Source organism: Lissotriton vulgaris, chromosome 2_1, assembly GCF_964263255.1.
Source record: "Lissotriton vulgaris chromosome 2_1, aLisVul1.2, whole genome shotgun sequence".
NCBI lineage: Eukaryota > Metazoa > Chordata > Amphibia > Caudata > Salamandridae > Lissotriton > Lissotriton vulgaris.
Genome location: NC_141687.1, coordinates 694,303,980 through 694,329,341, shown reverse-complemented (window position 1 = coordinate 694,329,341; position 25,362 = coordinate 694,303,980). Strand labels below are relative to the sequence as shown.

At 46.4% G+C, this 25,362-nt stretch overlaps 1 protein-coding gene across 1 annotated transcript in view; it reads left to right on the top strand.

The window, feature by feature from the left end:
* The window catches only part of PARVA (parvin alpha), a 197,132-nt gene that overhangs the window by 153,405 nt on the left and 18,365 nt on the right, over nucleotides 1-25,362 (top strand). Inside the window, exon 11 of the mRNA XM_086955935.1 lies at nucleotides 12,947-13,048. Coding sequence (XP_086812061.1) covers nucleotides 12,947-13,048 — 102 coding nt within the window. The remainder of the gene's footprint in view (nucleotides 1-12,946; nucleotides 13,049-25,362) is intronic.

Here is a 25,362-nt window from a genome sequence, read left to right as displayed (position 1 = left end):
GAGTCTCCACCCCGCTCCCGCCTTCCCAGCTGACCCTCCCTCGCCCCTCCCCTTCCACCATCCACATATGACAGCTGCTTTTGCGCGCAGCGGTCACGCGCAGCGGTCGCGCCCCAGTCGCGCCAAAGGTGCGCCAAAGGTAAGCCCGTCTACGCCTGTCCGCGCCAAGTCCGTGCCCAGCGCCAAACCCCCTGGTCCCCGTACCACCCACCCCACCCGCTTTACTTATGACGCCTCCACCCTCCTAGCCCTAAACCCCGGCAGACAGCCCAACTGCGCCCTAGCCGCTCCTGGACACACCCATGGACCCTTCACATGCAACTCCTGCAAGTATGACGGCACCAAGACCAACTCCTCACCCACGAACACAAAACTGTTATCTGACACCAACCACCTAAAATGCATCCTGCTCAACACCCGCTCGGTCCACAGGCACGCCATCGACCTTTGGAATCTACTAGACACCATCTCTCCGGACGTCGCCTTCCTAACAGAAACATGGATGAACGCCTCCTCAGCCACAGACATCACCATTGCCATCCCGGAAGGCTACAAGATCATCCGAAAAGACCGCTACAAGCAAACAGGAGGAGGCATCGCTATCGTCCATAAGAATTCCATTCGCATCTCAACCAGCTCAGACGTCGACTTCGCTAGCGCCGAACACCTTCACTTCCAGATCCACACCGACCCCAAGACCACACTCAGAGGCACACTCCTCTACAGGCCACCAGGACCCCGGGCACAATTCAGTGAAGACATCACTGACTTCATCACCCCACACGCCCTCCCCTCCGAGGAATACATTCTTTTGGGAGACCTCAATTTTCACCTGGAAAAGAGCAACGACAGCAACGCCAACACCCTTCTAGACAATCTCGCCAACCTCGGACTCAAACAACTTGTCAACACCCCCACTCACAACGCAGGTCACACTCGACCCTATCTTCACCTCCAGCAAACATATCTCCTTCAGTCACACCACAGTTCTCCACTGGACGGACCACAGCTGCGTTCACTTTGTCTACAAAAAGACCACAGCCCACAACAATCCTCAACCTACTCTGCGAAGAAACTGGAACAAAATCACCATCGACCAGATCTCCTCATCGCTGCTTCAAAACCCCCCTGCCTACTCTTCGAACCCCAACAAAGCCGCCATTAACCTCACTCAATGGCTAACCAACAGCGCCGACAACCTAGCACCTTTGAAAAAACGTCAATTCAAACTAGGCAGCAAAAACGCCCCCTGGTTCAACGATGATCTTAAGAACTCCAAGAAACTCTGTCGCTCCTTTGAGAAGGCCTGGAAAAAAGACCCAAACACCAGCACAAGGGACGCCTTCAAAAACGCCACCTGCATACACCACCAACTGATCCGGACTGCCAAGAAAGCCGCATTCAAGGACCGACTAGACCACAACGCCCACAACAGCAAGGAATTATTCAACATCGTCAAAGAGTTTACCAACCCCACTGCCAACTCCAACGACATCACCCCATCTCAAACCCTCTGCGACTCCCTAGCTTCGTTCTTCCACAACAAAATCGCAGACATCCACAACAGCTTCGACAACCAACCCGGAGTCCAACCCACACAAACTTCGGCTGCACCTCCACCCCCCTTGAACACCCTTAATGACTGGAACCCAATCTCCACTGAGGACACCATCCGACTGATGAACTCCATCCACTCTGGATCACCTACCGACCCATGCCCTCACCACATTTTCAACAAAGCGGACTTCATCATAGCACCACACCTCCGAGACGTCATCAACTGCTCCTTCAACTCCGCCACCTTCCCGGAAAGCTGGAAACACGCCGAACTCAGCGCCCTTCTGAAAAAACCCACAGCGGACCCCACCGAACTCAAAAACTACCGCCCCATCTCGCTCCTTCCATTCCCGGCCAAAGTCACCGAGAAAGCTGTCAACAACCAGCTCGCCGCCTTCCTCGAAACCAACAAATCCCTCGACTCCTCACAGTCCGGCTTCCGATCCAAACACAGCACTGAGACCGCACTCATCGCAGCAACAGACGACATTCGAACTCTACTAGACAATGGAGACACAGTTGCCCTCATCCTCCGCGACCTCTCCGCAGCCTTCGACACAGTTTGCCATAGCACCCTCCTACAACGCCTCAGAAACATCGGAATCCAAGGAAAAGCACTGGAATGGATCACCTCGTTCCTTGCCGGAAGAACCCAGAGAGTCCGCCTCCCACCATTCAAGTCAGAGGCCACTGAAGTCATTTGTGGCGTACCACAAGGATCTTCACTCAGCCCCACCCTCTTCAACTTATACATGAGCCCCCTCGCGGACATCGTACGCCAACATAACCTCAACATCATCTCCTACGCGGATGACACTCAACTAATCCTCTCGCTCACCAAAGACCCCAACACCGCCAAAACCAACCTACATGAAGGAATGAAAGAAGAAGCTGAGTGGATGAAGCACAGCCGTCTGAAACTGAACTCAGACAAAACAGAAGTCCTTATCTTAGGTACCTCCCCCTCCGCCTGGGACGACTCTTGGTGGCCAGAGGCCCTTTGAAAAGCACCCATCCTGACTGACCACGCGCGTAACCTGGGCGTCATGCTGGATTCCTCACTCTCGATGACCAGACAAGTCAACGCCGTTTCATCCTCCTGTTTCAACATTCTTCGAATGCTCAAAAATATATTTCGCTGGATCCCCACCAAAACCAGAAAAACGGTCACCCACGCATTGGTTACTAGCCGCCTGGACTACGGTAACACCCTATACGCCGGAACCACCGCAAAACCCCAGAAAAACTCCAACGCATCCAGAATGCATCAGCCAGACTCTTACTAGACATCCCGCGTAAAGACCACATTTCTGGTCACCTGAAAAACCTTCACTGGCTTCCCGTCAATAAGAGGATAACATTCCGCCTCCTAACCCACGCACACAAAGCACTTTACAAACTTGGACCCGAATGCCTCAACACACGACTTTCATTCTACACCCCCTCCCGCCAGCTACGCTCTTCCAACCAAGCCCTTGACGAGATCCCTCGCATTAACAAATCCACCATGGGAGGAAGATCCTTCTCATACCTGGCGGCTAAAACCTGGAACTTACTTCCCATTCACCTTCGCCTCACTCAGAACCACCTAGCTTTCAGAAAGCTACTTAAAACCTGGATATTCGACAAGTAATTCCCCACCCTTCCTCAAGCGCCTTGAGACCCTCTGGGTATGTAGCGCGCTATATAAATTACCGACTTGACTTGACCTGACTGGAAGCTGGGTACAGAGAAGTCAGGCTTAACTTAAGAGGCAATGTGTAATGTATTTGTGCGACACAGTAACACAGTGAAAACACCACAAAAAGACTTCACACCAAAGTAAAAAAGAATAGGCTATATTCTTATGAACAAATGACACCAAAACCACAACAATCCAATAAGTATAACCAGAGTTATGAGTTTTTAAAGAATAATCGAAATTGTAGTGCTTAAAAGTGTAAAGCGACATCTGGGGCTTTCTGGTCTTGGTAGACTGAGGTAAATGCAAAAGTTAACACCAACCATGAGGTAGCAGACATCCGATACAGGGGCGAGCCTTGGCCTGTCGCAAAGTACCTTAGATGTGTCGCGATGGAGTTGAGATGCGGGAAGCAAGGAGGCGATGCGTCCTCATCAAACCACTTGGTTGAAGACTATGCAACAAGTGCCAAGCAGCACAAAGTCTGAGATGTGTCAGAAATTGGATACAACACACCCTGCAGTCAGCGATGCGATGTCCATTGTCCATGCAGCAGCAATAATATGTCAGCATTGAGGGAGATACACCGGTCATCGATACATGGATTCTGGCAGTTGAAGCACTTTATACCCATTTCCAGGGGCCCAGGACTTGATTGGCACGGCAGGGTAAGACTACCAGAAAGCAAAGTCCAGGTGCTGGTGCAGGTTGATAAGTAGTCAGTATGTCCTTGGAGTCACTCTGGGTTCAAGTGAGATGGGTCCAATCCTTCCTCAGCAGGGCAGAGGGTAGCAGGCAGTATTTATTTTATTTATTTTATTTTAAAAGTTTTATATAGCGCGGACAAGATCTTTGCAGATATCAGAGCGCTTTACATAGATGGTGGCGTACTCATACCAATAAATCAATAAATCAAAACAGTACAAATAGGTTACATAGAGGGGTACATGGGGGGGGCGTAATTATACAAATAAATCAAACAGTACAACTAGGTTACATACGGGGTATGTGAGGGAGACTACTCATACAAGTAGGCAAAGGGGTCAAGCAGGTAGAAGCATGTAGTACAGTGTTAACAGAGTTCTAGATACTAGTTCAAGTGTATTTAGCCATGAGGATAGCTTTTACTTCTTTTTTAAAGAGTGTAGTGGATGGGATAAGCCTTGTTTCTGGAGGGAGAGAGTTCCAGATCCTAGGTGCCATTCCAGAGAAGGAGCGCTTATATGTTTTTTCCTTCCGGAATCTTCGCGGTTTCAGCAGAAGATTATTTGTGCCTCTATTGTTTCTGGTTCCGCCAGATATTGTCAATTTCTGGGCGAGGTAACCGGGTGATTTAAGGTGTGTCATGCAGGCGATTTTCAGGTGTATTCTGGCTTCAAATGGCAGCCAATTCAGGGCTTTCAGGTCAGGGGTAATGTGGGAGTGCTTTTTTGACCCAGTGATGAGTCTCGCTGCAGCGTTTAGGGAGGCTCTTAGGGGTGCGGTTGTGGTTAGGGGGAGTCCGACTAGTGCGGTGCTGCCGTATTCAATTCGGGGGATGACTATAGCTTGTACTGCGGTTTGGAAGTCTTTGGCTGGGAGGAAGGGTTTAAGTTTTCTCAGAGTATTGATCTGGAAGTTCGCGCCCTTAGTTGCCTTGCTGATGTGTTGCTGCATATTGAGATTGGTGTCAAGTGTAATGCCTAAAGATTTTGCTGAGTCCACGATGGTGGGTTGGACATTGAGTGCAGTTAGGTGTTTAAGCCAGGTTTGAGCAGTGGAGCTCTTAGCTGGAGGTGAGATCAGAAGGAACTCTGTTTTCAGGGCATTGAGTTTGAGGTGATTATCGGCAAGCCAGGATTGGGTGCATCTGATTGTTGCGTTCAGGAGCAGGATGTCATTGGGAGATTGTAATTTGAGATAGAGTTGGGTGTCATCGGCGTACATGTGAAAGTGTACATTGGATGCTTGTAGCAAGGTGGTGAGTGGTTCCATGACTAGGTTGAACAGAGTTGGGGATAAAGAGGAGCCCTGGGGGACTCCTAGCGTTACAGGTATTGGCGAGGACATCAGGTTGTTGCTCTTGAATTTCTGCGTCCTGTTGTGAAGAAAGGAAGTGAATCACTTGAGAACAGTTCCAGATAAGCCCATTCTTGTGTTTAGGAGTTCTAGCAGATTCTCATGTTTAACGGTGTCGAATGCTGAAGAGAGATCAAGAAGGATGAGGAGGCAAGTGTCGTTTTGGTCTAGCATTTGAAGTGCGTCGTCAATTATGTGCGTCATGGCCGTTTCAGTACTGTGTCCCGCTCGGAAGCCTGACTGGTGCGGGTTGAGGAGATCAAATTGCTCAATGTGATTAGTCAATTGTAGTTGTGCGCATTTTTCTAGTAGTTTGGCGAGAGTGGGAATATTGGTGATGGGTCGGTAGTTGTTGAGGTCAGAGGGGTCGGCTGTGGGCTTTTTTAGTAGAGGTGTGACTTGACCAACTTTGAGGGAGTCAGGGATGCTTCCTTGTTGGAGAGAGCTGTTGACAATTTTAGTCCAGAGAGGGAGAAGCAGAGGGGTAAAGTCTTTCACTGCGGAGGCAGGCAAGGGGTCCGTGAGGTGATTGGATGGTTTCAGGGTGTTGAGCAGTTTACCAATTTCTTCTTCCGAGTATGTGCCAAAGGTTGACCATGTAGCATTGTTTTTTGGTTCAGCGGTTGCTGGGCAATGGGGTTTGGAATGGAGGCTTGCATCAATAAGGAGATCGCTTTTTATGTTGTCAGTTTTTTGGATAAAGAAAGCAGCGAAGTCTTCACAGGAGGGTGCATTACTCGCAGTGTTAAGTGGTTGGGGTTGTTCCTTGGATTGTGATCTGATAAGCTCAAATAGTTTTCTCGGTCTGTTTTTTGCCTGGTCGAGCTGGCGGCTGAAGAAGTCTGATTTTGTACGTTTTATTTTCCTGAAGTAGGCGTTTCTCTTTTTCTTCAGGTCTTTTAGGTGCATTGCAGAGGGGGCTGCTCTCCAGATACGTTCAGCCATTCGCATGTCTCGTCTATCCTCATTGAGACTCCCGTCGTACCATGGGTTGGAGATTTTAGTAGTGACTCTTTTCAGCTGCAAAGGTGCAGCCTCATTAATTATTGTGGTCATGGCATTGAGATAGTGGTCAGTCAGGGTTTGAACGTCCGTATCGTCTGTCGGTGGAAGAAGGAGATTGCGCCTGTTGGGGGGCAAAGAGCCTGGGTTGAGTTTTTTCATGTCTCTTTTCCAAACTTTCGGTTTGGGGAATTGAGTCGGGTTGACTTTAACTTTTTCATTGATGAAGAATGTGATAATATGGTGATCTGACCAGTCACAGGGTTGGATGGACTCGAGTAGGATAGAGTCCTCTTTGGAGATGATCAGGTCAAGGATAGAGCCTTTCTCGTGTGTCGGGCTGTTGCATATTTGGGTGAGGTTAAGGGCGTCGAGGAAATTTTTAAGACTATTTACCACCGCGTCATTACGATCGTTCCAGTGGAGGTTAAAGTCCCCAAGGTATATTTGGGTGAGCTGCCGCCCGGAATTGGTTGAGATCATATCCATGATTTGTTGGGAAAAGGTGAAGTTGTCCCTGGGAGGGTGGTAAATGCTGTGAAGAGAGCATATCGGTTTGCCCTCACTGATAATGTCGAGGCAGATGTATTCACAGGAATTTGGAGATGGTAGTGAGGTGGAGTTGGCTCTCCGAACAGAGATGTTGTTCCTGTAGATGCATGCGATTCCACCCCCCAGTTGGCCTGATCTGTCGAGCCTGATAATGTGGTAGTTAGGGGGAACTAGAATGTCCATTATAGGTGTAGAAGATTCAGTTAGCCAGGTTTCAGTCAGTATGATTATGTCGAGGTCCCGCGATAAGAGGAGCTCTGCAATGGCGGCGGCATGTTTCGAGGCCGATCTACAATTGAGGAGGGTGCATTTGAGACGGGGTGTGCTGGGGGTGGTGGGTTGTTCAAGAGCGAGGGGGACTCTTCTGAGGTTATTGGGGATGGAGGATCTGTTGTTTAGTGTGGGGGGTCTAAGGGGATTTGAGTGTATCGGGGGGATGGTGAGGTGTGGGGAGGTTGTGTCATTTTGGGATGCTGGGTCATAGGAGCGGAGAAGGGTGAGTGTGTCGAGATCAGAAATAGGGTTGTGGGTGCGACGAGGGCGGTTGTTGCGATTGCGAGCTGGCATTGAGGTCCGGTTGGGGGAGAGTTGAGTGGGAGAGTTAATTGGGAGGGCGGAGGACAAGATGGGTTGGGAGGTGAAGTTGTGTGCGGGGTTGCAGGGACGGCGAGGGGGCCGAGGGCAGAAGTTGTGACTATGAACAGGTATTGACGCCCGGTGTAGGGTGTGGGTGTCGGCCGTAGGGGAAGTGGCCAATTTGGGCGGGTGTGTGAGGGTGTCTGCTGGGGGGGCAGTGGCCAGTTTGGGGTGGGGCGTGGGGGTGGGTAAGGGATGTGTGGGGTGTATGGTGAGTAGTTCTTTGATGATGTGTATGTCTTCTTTGATCTGGAAGAGAGTGGCCATGATGTTGTCCATCGTGGGGTAGGTGGAGGGGGTGTTGTCCATCGTGAGGTAGGTGGAGGGGGAAGGGGTGAGGTTGGGGGTGGTAGTCAAAGGTGAATGACCGACTGGGGAATTCGCGTGCTGATGGGAGGGAGGGCTGGTGTTCAAACGGGGTTGCGTTGTGTTAGTGTACTGGGTGATGTTAGGGGGGAGAGAAGTTTTGGGCGGGAGAGGAGTGGATGAGGTAGGTAGGAGGTTGGCGGTCTGGGTGAGGGCATTGATGGTAGGCGGGCGGATCAGGGTGTAGTCTGGGAGACTGATAGTGGTGGTGGGGGAACCGGTCGGGTAGTGGGGGCTGAGAGTAGGAGGGGAGATGAGATTGGAGGTGGCCCTGTTGTGGGGAGGGGTAGTTAGATTGAGAGAGGATGTGTGTTCTGCGTGGTTAGTTCGAGGGTAATGGGGGCTGAGTATAGGGGGGATAGAGAGGGGGATTTATAAATAGGGGTAATGTTCTGGTGTTGAACTAGGTTAGGTGTGCTGTGGGAAGGAGCTGTGCCGTCTGCGGTGAGCGGGGTGTTAAGGCCATCTGTAGGTGTGTGAGTAGTGTTGATGAAGAGTGTGGATGCCCGTGAGTTGGTAGAAGGGGTGGGGGTGTGGGTGGTGTATGAGGGGGAGCAGTCTGTGTCAGTGTGTGATGCGCTTGAGTAGGGCAACAAAGCAGAAAAGCAGTTCCTCTAGAGTAGCAGTCCAGCAGAGTGGCCATCCTTTTCACAGCACAGCATTCCCCCCTCATGACTGGCAGAGTTCTTCATAGGTCCAGTAGTGTACAGACATGGTAGGGTCAGAAGTCCAGTTCTTATACCCAGCTGTAACTTTGAATTGGGTGTCACTTCAAAGAAGGGCTTTGAAGTGCACAGAGGTGCCCCCTCCCAATTCTGACCTCAGACTCACTCCAGGGGAGTATGTATCCCTTTGTTTTGGGACAGGACAACCTATTCAGGTGTAAGTGTCTGGTCCTCCCACTCATCCTGACGATGATGGCCCATCAGGATGTGGATGGCCATTCGATCACAAATAAGCTCCCTTTCTGCATGGCTGTTTAGAGATAATGCACAAAGTTCAGTAGTCACCCACCCACAATGTGTACTGGAGACAGGCTGCAGGCGCCCAGGGCTAAGAGCAGAAAAATGCTATCTTTCCAAAAGATCTCTTTACTGGGGTGAATGTATGACATTGTTCTGAATTCTGTCCATCAACTGTTGTTTTCGCATTTGTCGCCCGAGTGGGACAGGTATGCTCAGATCTGAGTCCCGTGCTCTCCACCCCACTGGAGTCAAGCTATCCTGGCTGAAGACGGCTGATAGCCAGAAACCGGCCCTAGGATGCTTGATTTCAGTCCAGGGAAGACATGGCTTGGCAGTTCGGACTGGACTGTTCCCATGAGGCACAGGGTCAGGGCTGATTTGCATATGGCCATGTCTGAACTGGGGTGGTGAGGTGAGCAAAAAAAACAATGGATTTAGGCCCGATCTCTGTACTGGGGTGAATGTATGACATTGTTCTGCATTCTGTCCATCAACTGTTGTTTTTGCATTCGTCACCCCGAGTGGGACAGGTATGCTCAAACATGAGTCCTGTGCTCTCCACGCCACTGGAGTCAAGCTATCCTGGCTGAATACAGCTGATAGCCAGAAACCAGTCCTAGGATGCTTTATTCCGGTCCAGGGAAGACATGGCTTGGCAGTTCGGACTGGACTGTTCTCATGAGGCACAGGGTCAAGGCTGATTTGCATATGGCCATGTCTGAACTGGGGTGGTGAGGTGAGCAAAAAAAACAATGGATTTAGGCCCGATCTCTGTACTGGGGTGAATGTAGGACATTGTTCTGCATTCTGTCCATCAACTGTTGTTTTTGCATTTGTCACCCCGAGTGGGGCAGGTATGCTCAAACACGAGTCCTGTGCTCTCCACGCCACTGGAGTCAAGCTATCCTGGCTGAAGACGGCTGATAGCCAGAAACCAGTCCTAGGATGCTTTATTCCGGTCCAGGGAAGACATGGCTTGGCAGTTCGGACTGGACTGTTCTCATGAGGCACAGGGTCAAGGCTGATTTGCATATGGCCATGTCTGAACTGGGGTGGTGAGGTGAGCAAAAAAAACAATGGATTTAGGCCCGATCTCTGTACTGGGGTGAATGTAGGACATTGTTCTGCATTCTGTCCATCAACTGTTGTTTTTGCATTTGTCACCCCGAGTGGGACAGGTATGCTCAAACACGAGTCCTGTGCTCTCCACGCCACTGGAGTCAAGCTATCCTGGCTGAAGACGGCTGATAGCCAGAAACCGGCCCTAGGATGCTTTATTCCGGTCCAGGGAAGACATGGCTTGGCAGTTTGGGCTGGACTGTTCCCATGAGGCACAGGGTCAAGGCTGATTTGCATATGGCCCTGTCTGAACTGGGGTGGTGTGGTGAGCAAAAAAACTATGGATTTAGGCCCAGGTCTCTGTACTGGGGTGAATGTATGACATTGTTCTGCATTCTGGCCATCAACTGTTGTTTTTGCATCTTTCCAAAAGTGGCATTTTTAAAAGTGCAATTATAAATTAACTTTACTTGTAAAGAAGATTAATCATTACTGCTTCAGTGATATGAAACATGATGGATCTACTCATTCTCAATCAGAAATTACAGCCAATAAAGTGTGTTAAGGAATTTCAAATGTTAACCTACCAGAGTGGTAGGCCTAACAGTAGTGAAAAATTTATTTGGGATGGATTCACTACCAGGATATGCAAAACTTAAAAGTACATGTCATTTCTTTTGATTATACAGCACCCTGCTTCATGGGCTACCTGGGGTCTACCTTAGGGGTGACTTACATGTAATAAAAGGAAAGTTTAATACTTGGTAAGGGGTTTTGGATGCCAAGTTGATATGGCAGTGTAAACGGCACACAGGTCTGAGACCTGTTTAAAGTGCTACTTGTGTGGATGACGCAATCCGTGCTGCAAGCCCACTAGTAGCATTTAATTTACAGGCCCTGGGCACATGTAGTTCACTCTACTAGGGACTTATAGGTAAACTAAATGTGTCAGTTGTAGATAAGTCAATCAAACCATGTTTAGGGTAGAGAGCACATGCACTTTAGTACTGGTTAGCAGTGGTAAAGTGCTCCACAAAAAGAATCCAGCAAAATTGGAGGTAAGCAGGTAAAACATTTGGGGAAATACTAACCTAAGGCTGACAGGTCTAACATGTTCTTTCTGAAATAATTAAGAGTCACATATCTCTTTTGAAGTAGGTATTGGAGTCCTGTAGTCTTCCTGCTTTATAAATTCATTTAGCGCCTTAAATATCTTGTAGAATTACAGAATTTTTCAAACTTGACTACTAAAACTTGCCTTTCTGCTTCTCTCTGATGTCTATGAAAGATTGTAAGGGCTAATCTATACTTGCCCTTCAGGTCAGGAGGTTGAACATTTTTTGTGAGTCCAATTTTTTTTCTTACAGAAATTACCTGGGTGCTGGAACTCCTAATACTGTGATTTAGTAGTAGGGTTTTTCGGGATCTCAAATTCGATCTAATAGTGATCTGTTTAGGTGAGGGATAGTGGATGACTAACTTAAAGTTGAGTAGCATATCTAAATATTAAAGTGTATGGCCAGTAATGCGAGTTGAACCTACTACCAGTTGTAACAGACCTGCCATCCTCAGGTCCGTCAACAATGGGTTTACTTCCATATCGGTCGTTCTTTCCCCATGATAGTTGAAGTCACCTAGTAACAAAAAATTGTCCGACTCTAAAATATGAATTGACTGTAAGTCTGCTAATTGGAGGGTTAAGTCTTTCTTAGGGCCTGAAGCACAGTAAAGTAAGGCCCTCTTCCATGTATTATGAGGAAGATGATCTAATTGAAACACTATCATCTCCAAATCATTCGATAGATGAGTGCATATAACAGAATCCTTCACTTTACCTACAAATGCAATCGCCACACCTCCTCCTGCTTTATTCTCTCGATCTAGTCTCCCAAGAGAGGAGTTACCAGGAACAATGACAGATTCATCCAGCAGGGCCAAGGAATTTAGCCATGTCTTGGTAATAAAACAAATGTCTGGGGTTTAAGTGTCTAAAAGGTCCAAGAGTTCTGTGGCACGTTTACGAATAGACCTGGCATTACAATACATACTCCTGATAGTGGTCACCAGTTTATTATGCTCAGACACTGGTCGATACCTTTTCTTGTCTAATGGCCATCTATGAAGGTCTTGGTCTTCCCTGGTGGATCAAATATTTTTTGTGTACATTAAGTTCCCCCACATAAGAAAGTTAACATGAATTGCATGAAAACTGTCCTTCTATCAAGTCTGGTGAATATTTTGTGCACCCGGTAGTCTTGTAATTGTTGTGGTCTTTTGCTCTGATGGGACCAGAGGTCCTCCCCTGTATATCATAATTTTACCTTGTCTGGGGTAAAATAAAGGGGTCCTGGCGACTGGTGACGGTCGGGCGGTGATGGACGCAGAAGAGCTTGCCTTCTGCTCACCAGCAGCGCATCCGCGCTTCCTGACATCTTAAATATTGTGTGCTGAGTACATTTAAGCCACTAGAGTGCTCACCTTACCAAGATGGAAGTGGTTAGTGTCCAGAACACTCTTTGCCAAACAGTACCAACCAGGGAGAACCGGAGAGCTCTGGAAGTGTACAGAGAATTTGCAGTTCTTGTGGCAATGTATGCCTACTGTTCAGATGTGTTACATTATCAGTTGATGGAGTAGACCTGCATATATTTTGAAGTATTATTTTGCTATCTACTTGCCAATTTGATAAATTTTAACATAAATTGATCTAATTATACTTTGCTGTATCTTTAACTCATACTTAGAAATTTTTACTGTATTTTTCTGGCTTATTGGCTATTTTACCAATCATGAAACATAGATATTGATTATGAAGTTTTAATCTTTCTCTTGGCTACTGTCAATTCTTCGGTTTAGCTCATATATATAGTCCTTGTATACATTACTGTGAGATATTAAAAGGTCCTATTTTTTTAAACTGTCCACATTGTATTACCTCTTTACTATACTTACTCCCCACATAAATTGTTTGAAAGAATCAGTAAAACCTGGTTAACGTGTGCGTGGAATATTGTGCCTCATTCCAATGCAGCCACCTGCTAAATGTCTAATGCTTTCCATAATATTTTAGTTTGCAGATGGTGTGTACTTGGTTTTACTCATGGGTCTACTGGAAGGCTATTTTGTTCCACTATACAATTTTTTCTTGACGCCTGATAGTTTCGAACAAAAGGTAAGACATTTCTTTATTTAAATCTTTCTACATTCTCTCTAATTATTTATGTATTTATTTTTTTATAGGGAAAAAAACTTGGTCATACTTGATTCCGACTAATATACAGATATTTTTCAAAATAGGAAAAGAATATGGGTGGGCGACCTTGCAATTAATCCAGCTTTGCATGTGGAGAGGCAAAAAATGTGGAAACCATTATCCACACAACATTTTCTTATTGCAACATAACCTGTCAGTAAGCAATGATTGTTTGTGGCTTTTCTCAAACAAAAAACACATTTTGGGATTTTTTTTCAACCGTTCTTTTTTACTTTATAAAGTTTGCCAAGCCTTGTAAAATGTAATGAAGTATGTTACACAACCTCACTCATCCACACTGCCCTTCTGAGTCTTTCAGTTTCACATACAAATTGAGAGCCTGTGCTTGTTTCTCCCATTGCAAAATTCTGTTGAAGATTTTCACATTCTTGTCGATTCAAGATTGATGGAAATTTCTGTCCTTCCAGACTTTCTGATCTCGGTTGTGGAAATTCTATATTGCTACTAAAGTACAGAATGGGCCAGCTCTAGGTGATTTTTAATGTGTCTCCACACCTCATAGGATCGGCACAATTTTAAGTTTTGATTAAGAATTCTTTGCACTTGTTTCCCATATATACCAAAGGGTTCATTTCAGCATCATTGTTTGTTGCTCATTAAACTGTTTATGGCATTTCACTGGCATGAGGGAGAACATGTTTCTGCACTTTTCCTCATCGTTTGCACTTTACTTCCAATGTGAGATGGGTGTAAAAAAAAATAACAGGGTTCAAAAATAATTGAAAGCATTGATATGTACCTTGGTCACTGCTTCACAGTGCCTATTTTTTGTAACAATGCCTTTAGTTTTAGTACCTTCTATTACCAAGATTATAAGTGAATGCTAACACTCTAAACATATTACAACCTGTGTTCATGCCCAGATGTATCTAATTCCATTGCAAAGGCTTGAAGATCATTGTACTTTCTTTAACTATTCAATTCAATAAGTTTATTTCGAGATTTAAAATTCCATTTAACATGCATAATCACAAAAACAGTACATACAAAAACATTTAAGAACATAAAAATCAAAATACTGTGTTATATATAAGCTCTCATTTGGGGTATCATATTTGAGCATTCAAAGAAGGCAAAGTACAAAGTGTATCATGGAATTTGAAGATTAAAAGTATCCAAGAAGCCTGCAATATATAGTCTGCATAAGAGCAAAATCTACCCTGTGTGACAGTACCTAGCAGTATCATGACTAAGTCTTCCCTTAAAAAATCTGCCTACTATATCTATTCCTGTTACAAATAATCTAACAAGTAGCTTAAAAGAGATTGTTTACAAAGGGCTTCCTAGTGTTTTTCTTATCAGCCAGTCTGCATAGAAGTACCTACTCACAGCAAATGCTATAAACTGGTCTGTATTCAACCTTAATACCATGGAGGCTACTATATAATGTATAAATTCTAGATTAAGCTAGAGTGGTATAAGACATTTGATTCTGTTTTTTTTCATACCAACGACAAAAGAACAGTACATTTTCCACATCTTCTCAAATCGCCCCACAGAAAACACAGGAGAGATGGGCTGCTGAGGATTTTTTTCAGCTATGTGTGTATCGTCCTTTCTGGAGAGTGCCCAACTTGACTTGATGTATACATTCTTGGCTAAAGATGGAGTTATATCATCAAGATAGAGTTAAAATATTAGATTACATTTGAAAGAAGTTTGCAGTCAAAAAGCCAGAGCTACAATTTTTGAGATACTTTTAATTCATTTAAGAGTGTTATATAGCGCTAGCTAGACCTGAATGTATTAGAGCACTTTACAACATATGATGTTCACATCAAAGATAACCAATATGGACAGAGCAGCTGAGTCGCATCATATGAAATCAGTGGTTGAGCATGAGGGAGGAAGAATAATATGTAAGGTCAACTTAGCCTGCCAAGATAGATGACCCTCTATTTGAGGTTCAGGATTAGGAGGAGGTCCTTTGTTCTTCAATGAAGGACCATTGGTCGAATTACGCATTTTCATTGTTTACACTCCACGCACCTTGTAAAAGGTGTGCCGGCGTAAATAATGAAAATGCTCCCTATTACGATGAATGCGCTGCCCCGGGGCAGCCGCAAACTTGCGATGCCATGGGGGCCGTGCATTCATGTGAAAACAAGGAGCGGCTGCTTGCAACAGCTCTGTGTTTTCACATTGCAGGCCGCAACCTGCCTGGACTTTTTATGGGGATTAGAAATCCAAGCTCCGTACTGTAATACCAAGTGCCTCAGGGTGTGCAAATGCCTGTTGCGCCCCTGGGCACTTACTGTAATAAGACCCCTGAATGCTATTTTGATTTTTGTTTTTGTATCGTCCGTTATGGAAGAAGGGTTGCTCCACTTGGCACTCGTGCCTAATACCTGGAAGGTGGACTTTATATGAGTAAACCATTTGATGTACAACAAATTAGACATACCTAAGATATCAGTGAAGTTCTTTAAGGTTTCAACTCTGGGTTTCTCCACAAACGTATCCAGAATAGCAGAGGTCTTAGGGCTACTATATCATGAAGCCTTTAAGGCCTGTGTAAAAAAAAAGGAGGGATTAGAGGTGTACTTTGTGGCAGATTAAACAAAGATCTGAGAAAAAGATTTTCTTTAGTAGCCACCTGCTTTTTTTCTTCATATAGCCCCAGCTGCAGCCACATACAAGGCTGTGCTCTGAACCTTTGCACAGTAAGTCTCTATGGCAGGAGCTACATGTCTAGGTGTATTTTACATTTTTCTAAATCTCTTTTCAGAATGGAAAAAGCTTTCTGTAGCAGGGAGGCATTTACTTTATTCATATGAATCGACCAAGCAGTTGATTTATCTAGGCTGATGCCAAGGTAGGGGAAGCTTTCCTCCCTATGTAAAGTGACACCTTTCTTAAGAAAGTCACCTTTGAAAGTTGTGCGAGTATTAAAAATTATGTTGTTGGGTTTTAATGTGTTGACATCTAGGCCCCTCTCATCACAAAAAAACTTACATTTGTTTAGAAGATTTGGCAAACTTATAGGGATGAGCAAGATTAGTTGGGTATTATCAGCAAATAAAAGTACTGGTATAGGGCTGCTGCAAAATCTGGGGGAGTCATGGACACAGTCATTTAGATATCTGAGTATATCATTAATATAAAGTGAAAATATTTTAGGTGTTAAAACACCGCCTTGGCCAACTCTTTGCTCAGTTGGAATACAGCTGGTTTGCTCCCCCCTTACCTCCATCTCACTTGAGCATAGTTTGATTTGTACAGTCGTATAACATTCAGCAAGTCAAGGGTCATCCCTATCTGGCCTAGAACTGTCCACAATTTGACTCTAGGAACTAAATGAAACACTCTTTTAAGACGGACAAAGGCCACATAGATGATCTTTAGTTAACTGAAGATATTTCCATTATGGTAAGGTAAACCGAAATGTCTGATTGATTGTGCTGATCTTTTCTCTGAACCTTGCTTGTAAGGGAGATAAACTGTTTAGTGTCAGTTATTCATTGCTGTACATTATCCAGGATCTGATGACAAAATACCTTCTGGAGATTATCTATCAGGCTTAAATGGTGGTAGTTCCCTTGTATTATTTCTATCACCCTTTTGGTACACAGGTATACCTTCAGCACCTCGCCTTGTGTTAGGGATGTCATCACCTCCCAGTATCTTGTTTGACAATTTTTTAATACAGGGGACTTTGAATTTTTGCTCAGATCGATAGAGGTCGGCTGATATTTTATCAGGGCCAGGAGCTTTCCCAGGGCTGAGGGCTGAGCTGATTAATAGTTCTATGAGTGTCTTCTAAAATGAAACGTAAGACAGCTTTTGTTGGACCATGGCCACTAAATGGTGCAGTTAGACTATCTCTATGCTTGGCTGCTAAATCACTTAGAAGGGCTGGTATGTGATGTTCTAAATGAGTCCTAGATGTGGAGCCACCATGTGCAAAGATGTCGGAAATATTTAGAGTCCCTATTTCTGGATGATTCTAGAGGGTCATACCAACTGTCATCTATCCATTTCTGTTCAATTTGAGTGATTAAGTCTTTGTATCTCCCTCTCATTACTCTAATCATCTGGATATCCCCTTGTCTCAAAGCTGGTATTAGTGCAGATTTGGCCTTTCTACAATGAGCATTATAACTGGTGGATATGTTAGAGACGGATGGTCTTTTAGGTGAATCTTCAGTGTTACATATCAAACTAATGGAGCTAAATTAGTTCTGATGCGCTCCCATGAATTACTCCTCACAATTGACTCTTTCTACTAGAGTATCAAAAATGTATTAAAGGTGATGTAAATTGAAGCCATAGTATGTGAGTTACGCCAATGTTTTCCCCACTTAATTGCTCTCCTGTTGGTGGTAGGTAATAGAAACGTTACAGAGCGGTCAGAACTAGGGCTGTTACTGAGGGGGAATATAGATTTAATAGACAGATGTAAGGGGTAATGATCACAGTCTTCCCTGGTACACACACTGAAATTGCACATAGTATACCATAAACCGACATCGAAAAATACATGATCTGTGCTACTCTTGGTCCTGCCCCTGGAGAAAGTGTGTTCTCTCTGGCAATCTGATTTGGATGTGTCATTGCAAGCACGTATACCAAAGTTCAGATTTAGAGCACTAAATTGTAGGGCCACAGTAGACCAGACCATTTTCTAACAGTTCAGCAACCAGTCTCTGGATACCTCTGACTCCATCTTCTAGCTCCATTATAGATTCAATACAAGAGATAGGTTCAAAGGAAACATTAAAGGCCCCAGCAATGCTTAATGGGGAATGAGAGGGCCTGTTGAACAAGAGGTATTCTAGTTTGATTAATGACACAGATTCCTTATTAGGGCTCCCTGAGCGATTATAAACATCGTACAAGTTAATACATAGGCCTTGGATCCTCTTACAATCAGCCTAATTATGTCCTCACAATCAATAGGAAACTGCTTCATAGGCAGATTCAACGTAATCCAAACCAAGATAAAAAATACACCCTTTGGGTCAGCCCGCTCTCGATGGTAGTGTTTCGAAGCTGTAATTAGTATATCTATTTATGTTCACTGGAGTTAATGACTAAGTATCTTGAAGCAAAATGCTATTGAATTGATTAACAAATTCAATCCAAACAGGGGCAGTCAATTTACCCCACAATATTCCATGAGAGTAAATGCAGTTCCAGTAAAGGTAGCCGCCACATACAAACATGTTGGTTGGATAGCCAGACCCGTGTAAAGGGTTGACATATGAAATAAGTTGCCAGCACTTAGAATTAAGGTCTCTTTCTCAGACATAAGCAAGTCCAGTTTAAGTCGGGCTTCTCCAGATTTATTTGATGAGATTGGGGCCATACATCGAATAGGTTCATAAATATTTTAAGGTGATTTCCCAGACTCATCCGGAGTGACATTTCCACTCTTCACATATTACAAACTCATTTTAAATTGGATTTTGGAATCTATCATTGGAATGGTCTCTGCCACCATAGCCAAAAGACCCTCAGCTAAATTGAGACCATTCAGAGTCCTCTTAATGGAATCATGATTCTTTTTTTCATCCAAACCCCAAGAGCTTGATCGCCAGGGCAATCCAATTCCTTGCCAAAGGGCACTGGTCCTGATGGATAATATGCAAACTCTTTAATTTCTGACAAGTGAGCTGGAGTCCTCCTTCCCACCAAATTCATACACTGCACCCGAAAACAAGGGAGCACTTGGAATTTCTACTAAACCATCAACCGTCTCAGCTCTCCATGTACAAAGTAGTCATTCCTACAATGTACAACCATTAACTTGTGGTCAATATGTAATGTTCCTGTCAGACCTAGGGAAGGGGAAGATAGCTGCTACACTTGCAATCAACAAACAAAGCTTTGGAGGTCTCACACCCGTGGCAGAGAAGCATATCCACATTTGCCCAGACATATGTTATAGAACTTCCATTGAGAAAGAGGAGATTTTTATGATAAATGTCCCCAATTTGAAATCTGGTCAAGAGGAATTCATGGAGTCACTTTTATCAATAAAGTCACTTATCAATAAAGTCACACACTGGATTAGATCTAAACGTCAGTGCAGCACTATAATTCACAAGGACATTATCTCTTGTCTAGACATCCAGAAAAATCCAGCTAGGATGTGAATTTAAAGCTATATTATTGGCCTCATGGAAGCTTCTTAATTTATCGTTTAACAAACAAATAGCCTCTTTAATTTGGGAGAACTACGCTTACATAAATGTCAATATGGGGGGCACACACCTTGGGTCTAAAGGCTGGGATTCAGCTTCATTTTCAAAGTCATTTGTCTGTATGTCGCTAGCCACTTGTTGAGGCTTATTGTTGGTGCAATAAACTACTCCTTAGGAGGTGCTGCCCATGATTAGCATGAGTGGGAGCAATTTTTTCTTTTGTTTGTGCACATTCGGCTTCCAGGCACGCAGTGACCTGAGTAACAACCTGTGAGGGCCTTTGATTCTCATATGGTCTATGCCAGTAGTCGGTGAGTTTGTGAATAGAATCTTTCTCAGCTAGAACTGGTTTAATTTTAGATGGACTCAGATAGACCCATATGTTTCCCTGAATAGAAATGGGTAATTTTATTCATGATTTCAAGCTGTTTCTTTTCTTGGTTTAACATGCCTTTGACCTCCACACTTAACTTGTCGATCTCACTAAGAAGGCAGTTCTCAGCAGAGTGACTTGCTGTTTTAGCCCCCTTCTTGTTTGGTGCTGGGGCTTCTACTGCCTTCCACATCGTTTTTTTAATTGAGTCATCAACAAAGGCAATAACTCCATTAAGCAAATTCAGAACCAGATGTCAGTTTTAGGTTTTTGAAATTGCCTGACTTGTTCCAAGAAAGCACGTACACCAGTAGACATTACCGTACGAGAGCAGGTGTCTGTGTTCAATCAAGAATACAGAATTATATGGGCCGGGATGCCCGCCACCCCTTCCACCACCAATCCCAATGGGAGGAGACAGACACAGTTTTGAACTTTTGGAAGGCAGGGGGGCCTCACGACCCCCCCGGCCGTATTTATTAAAATATGAAACGAAATTTAAAACTTTAAATTAAAAACGTTTCATGTATCATGTACAAATTCAACTTCCATTACATTTGATGAAGACAGGTATTCAGGCTAACCTTAACAAATCTCTAATACATAGATTTCCTAGCCGAGTCTAACATCATGACAAATGCATTGTATACGAATTTGTACATCCTAACATTTGGGGCCAACGGCAAGGTCTTAACCGGTGTCAGATCCCTATCACCAAATTCCCGCCCTCTCGTGTGAGTGGCGCATGCGCAGAGGACTTTACCCTCGTAGCCATGCGGGGTATCCGTAAGAAGGACAGGGTGGACTCCCCCCCCCCCCCCCCCCCCTTTCCCCGCACTCTCTTCCGCCTGAGCGGATATCCGGCCCCCGGGAAATTCTGGGGAGGGGCATATAGCCGTCTCCCCCTGGGAGGGGCCTATGGCCATCTCACCCTGGGCGACCCATCCGTAATGGGGGCCGCCCCCCCATGGGAGGGGCCAATGGCTGCCTCCCCCGAGCGCTCCCATCCATAATGGATGGCGCCCCCCCTAGGGACCTTGAAATCACTGCTCACCGATCATGACCTTACCGCCCGACCGAAGACTAAATAAATACGACAATTAGTTACCTACTAGGGGAAAGAAAACCTATGCTTACTCTTGTAAACAGCTCGATAAATCCACTGACTTCAACATTGCTACAAAGGAAAAAAGGTCCCATAGCACAGAACAATCTTTATTGCATACATTCCTTAACATTTCTACAAAGGAAAAAAGGCCTATAAGCAAGTATTCAATTACATGCATACTCTTGTCATCAATTTAAGATGAAAGCAACGATTCCAATAAACATGTTTTATTACAATCAAATAGCAACATAAGACTTTATTCATTCCAAATATTTTGCAACAGGGGCTGGTCAAAAAACTGCAGCTTGTTCCCTTGAGGGCTCACGAGCGACGAGTGGTGCAGCCTTCAGAGCGCAGGAACAAGAGGACGCTTCCTTGGATTCCCGCGCCTTTTATCCAGCAGCGGGAAGGTGGGGCCGCGCCCCCATCCCGCCCATAGGTACACAGACTTCCGGGCGGGTGTTTAGGGCAACTCTTTTTGGGCGGTAGGGGCGTGCTCTGACCACGCCGCTATGGGCATACCGGCCGGGACATTCCCCCTGCCCGCAACGGTTTCCCGGGGGATCGGGGCACCCATCCATACGTTCGGGGTGACCGAGTGGTCTCCCCTTTCCATATGGGCCGGGATGCCAGCCACCCCTTCCACCACCAATCCCAATGGGAGGAGACACACAGTTTTGAACTTTTGGAAGGCAGGGGGGCCTCATGACCCCCCCGGCCGTATTTATTAAAATATGAAACAAAATTTAAAACTTTAAATTAAAAACGTTTTATGTATCATGTACAAATTTAACTTCCATTACATTTGATGAAGACAGGTATTCAGGCTAACCTTGACAAATCTCTAATACAAAGATTTCCTAGCAGAGTCTAACATCATGACAAATGCATTGTATACGAATTTGTACATCCTAACATTAAGGGCCAATGCCAAGGTCTTAACCGGTGTCAGATCCCTATCACCAAATTCCCGCCCTCACGTGTGAGTGGCGCATGCGCAGAGGACTTTACCCTCATAGCCAACTGTAACTTCCCTTGTCGTGGGGGCCCCCTTTCACTCGACGCCATCTTAAGGTCGTCCGAGTTCCCGTGCGGGGTATCCGTAAGAAGGTCAGCGTGGATTCCCCCCCATTTCCCCGCACTCTCTTCCGCTGGAGCGGATATCCGGCCCCCAGGAAATTCTGGGGAGGGGCCTATGGCCGTCTCCCCCTGGGCGACCCATCCGTAATGGGTGCCGCCCCCCCTGTGGGAGGGGCCAATGGCCGCCTCCCCCTGGGCGCTCCCATCCATAATGGGTGGCGCCCCCCCGAGGGACCTTGAAATCACTGCTCACGATCATGACCTTACCGCCACAAGCCAGATAGTTGACTGACTATCTGACCCCCCCCACACCTCCTATAGGTCATGTCTCCTCAACCCCACTAGCCAAGCTATCATGTCTCCTATCAGTAAGTCATTTCCCACCCTGGACAGGTGTACCCCATCATCAGAATAACAGTGATCACCCCAGATGCACCCATGAGATATGCTTTGAAGATGAGCAGAGCGAAACAATTTCTCCATTTTATTGTTGACCCTCTTTACAGAATGGTTCCACGCTGTTGTGGACAAACCACCTCGCCATACCCTCCTCGGAATCATGTGAGACCAAGCTATCGTACATCCTGGGAGCCTTTTTGCTAACCAGCTAACTGCAGAAAGTATGTGCTCAACTAAAGCTCGTCTGACCAGTCTTACCAAGTCATTGCCCCCAATGTGTACTATAACTACAGATGGCGGTGACCTGTGCCGCCCTAATAATTCCTCCACAAAACTTTGCAGTTGGTCAATACACAGGCCGCCCTTCCCATGGAAGGACACCCTGGACCCCTATTCCTCAGATGTGTGGATCGCATCACCTGTCTTGAATATGTCCCCGGCACGCCTCACGTATGAGTGGCCCACGACCCAGACCACACGTCTTCCATTCCTTATTCCTGAAGTGGTGGTTAGCTGATACTGGGCCGGTCCCAAGCTCCGCCCTGCGTCACAGGCTCGTGAAACTGTAATCCAAACAAAAGACAACAAGCGTGAGTGCACTTCATCAGTAACTTACAACATGTGCAGTCGCACGTACCTCTTGAAACAATTCGAAGACCAGCGGCCTAACTGCTTCACATTGTCTGCCTGCAGACCTAGAGCCGTAGCTTCTGTAGCAGCCCCTAACTTGAATGAATGGGTTCCAAAATTACTCGGGTTCAAGCCCGCTGCTGCAATCGTGATTGCCAGCACCCTCTGAAACTGAAACCTTGTCAACGGGGTGCCGTCCGTATGTCGCAGCAAGGCCCCCCCCACGTTGTCAACCTTTGTTTTAGGTAGGCCTGAACATGCCTCACTGGACAACCGGGACTACCTGGAGCGCGCTGCAACACAACACTATTCCCCTGGGCCTCCTGGTCCGTCTTCGACCTGGCTATCGTGATCAGCAGAGAATCCCCCCTTACTTGGATGTGATCCCTGCGCAGACCTCCTTCCGTATCTCTTTTATTGGCAGCCACTAGTTCGCTCACCCGCAGGGCCCCATAGAACGCTAAAGCGAACGCTGCCCGGAATAGTATCACCTCGCTAGGTGAGGAGCATGTCTCTTCTAGTTTAGCCAGCAAGGAGGTCAACTTGTCAAATCCTATTGGGTGCCTGTTATCCTTTCTGCACCCTTCTAAGCGCCGCCAGCTGCGCAGAGCCTTCCTGACTAGAAAGGAGTCCGTCGGGTCCCTGATCCTATGGAGCTGAGCCATGAATGATATGGCGGCCTTATACCGACTTGCGGTTGCCGCCGACCGGCCTTCCTCTTGAAGTGCCACTAAAAATTGGGCAAAGGACTCCTCCTGACCCCATCTACGCTCCCCTGCCGGACCCAAAAAGGCACAGTACGAGCGGAACGCCCCTTCATAAGCTTTCCTTGTCCTGGGCGCTAAACTGGCTGCCACGAGGTTTTGTAGTCCGGGGCACCGATTTGCCATAGTGCTTCGGGAAATGGCGCCGCCACTAGCTCCGCTGAGGGTAAACAATCCCTGAAAGCCTGCATTTTGAAACGAGAGAGCGCATCAGCTGCATTATTCAGTACACCCGGCACATGTTTTGCCCTGAATTGTACGTTTAATCTCAAGCATTTTAACACAATTTCTTTCAACAATCGCAATATCCATTTGCAGCGTGCTGCCTGCTGATTAATGCGCTCAACCACAGTCATGTTATCGGACCAAAATACCACCGAGCGGTCTCTGAACTCCTCCGGCCATGCCGACAGAGCCACCAAGATGGGGAGGAGTTCTAGAAAGCCAATGTTACTCGTCAAACCGCTTGTTTCCCACCATGCCGGCCATCTTTGGGCCGACCAACGGTTTCCAAGGATCGCACCAAACCACACGCTGCCCGCCGAGTCGGTCCATAAGCCTAGTTCCGCCGACGAGGCTGGGGGTTTGCTCCAGACCACTCGGCCGTTGAAGTCCGCCAGGAATGCCAGCCAAATGAGCATGTCCTGGTGAAAGTCTCGTGCGATGGTGCCCTTCCTTGAGGCCTACCATGGACTGGGCAATGGATCGTGAGAAAGGGCGAGCCATCGGTATAACCCTTAATGCAAAGTTAAGCTGACCCACTGTCTGCTGTAATTGGTGCAATGTCACTTTCTCGTTCCGGAGACACTGCAACAAGGAAGCCCTGAATTTGGCGATCTTCTCCGCCGGCAAGCGGAGGCAACCCTCCACGGAGTCTAGTTCTATGTCCAAAAACTCCAGGGAGGTAGTCGGCCCCACTGTCTTACCTGGAGCCAATGGAACCCCGAAACCCTGCATGAGCACGCAGAAGTCCTGCAATGCCCGTGCACAGTCCCGGGTGCCCGCTGGGCCGAGAAAGAGGAAATCATCAAGATAATGCATCACATGTTGGTGCCCTGTGGCCTTTGAGAACACCCACTCCAGAAAAGAGCTAAACATTTCAAAATAGGCGCAAGAAATTGAACAACCCATTGGCATGCACATATCCATGTAGTATTGCCCCTGAAACGTAAAACCCAGCAAGCGCTGATCTTGGGGATGCACCGGAAGCAACCTAAATGCAGATTCAATGTCCGACTTTGCTAAAAATGCACCGGGGCCTAAGCGATTCAACATCACCACTGCGTCATCGGAAGATGCATACTTTACACTGCAAATCTCAGGATCGATCGCCTCATTGACAGAAGCCCCCTTCGGTGCCGATAAATTATGGATGAGCCTGTACTCCCCCGGGTCCTTTTTTGGTACCACCCCTAATGGAGAGCATACAAAATCAGCTGTTGGTAAGTCACCAAAAGGTCCTGTCACCCGCCCCAAGCTAACCTCCTTGGCGATCTTCTTGGTGGCAACCGCCGGGTTGTGCTGAATGGGCAGTTGGTTCTTACATGAGGCGGTCCCCCAAAAATCACCCGCCGGGATCCTGAAGCCATATGAGAAGCCATCTCGCAGGATCCCGGCGGACGCATGATCATGGTATCTGTTCAGCCATGAGGTCAAAGCCAGGATATCTACGGGCAAAGGTGTGGACTTCCGGGGCACCGTATCAATCCTGC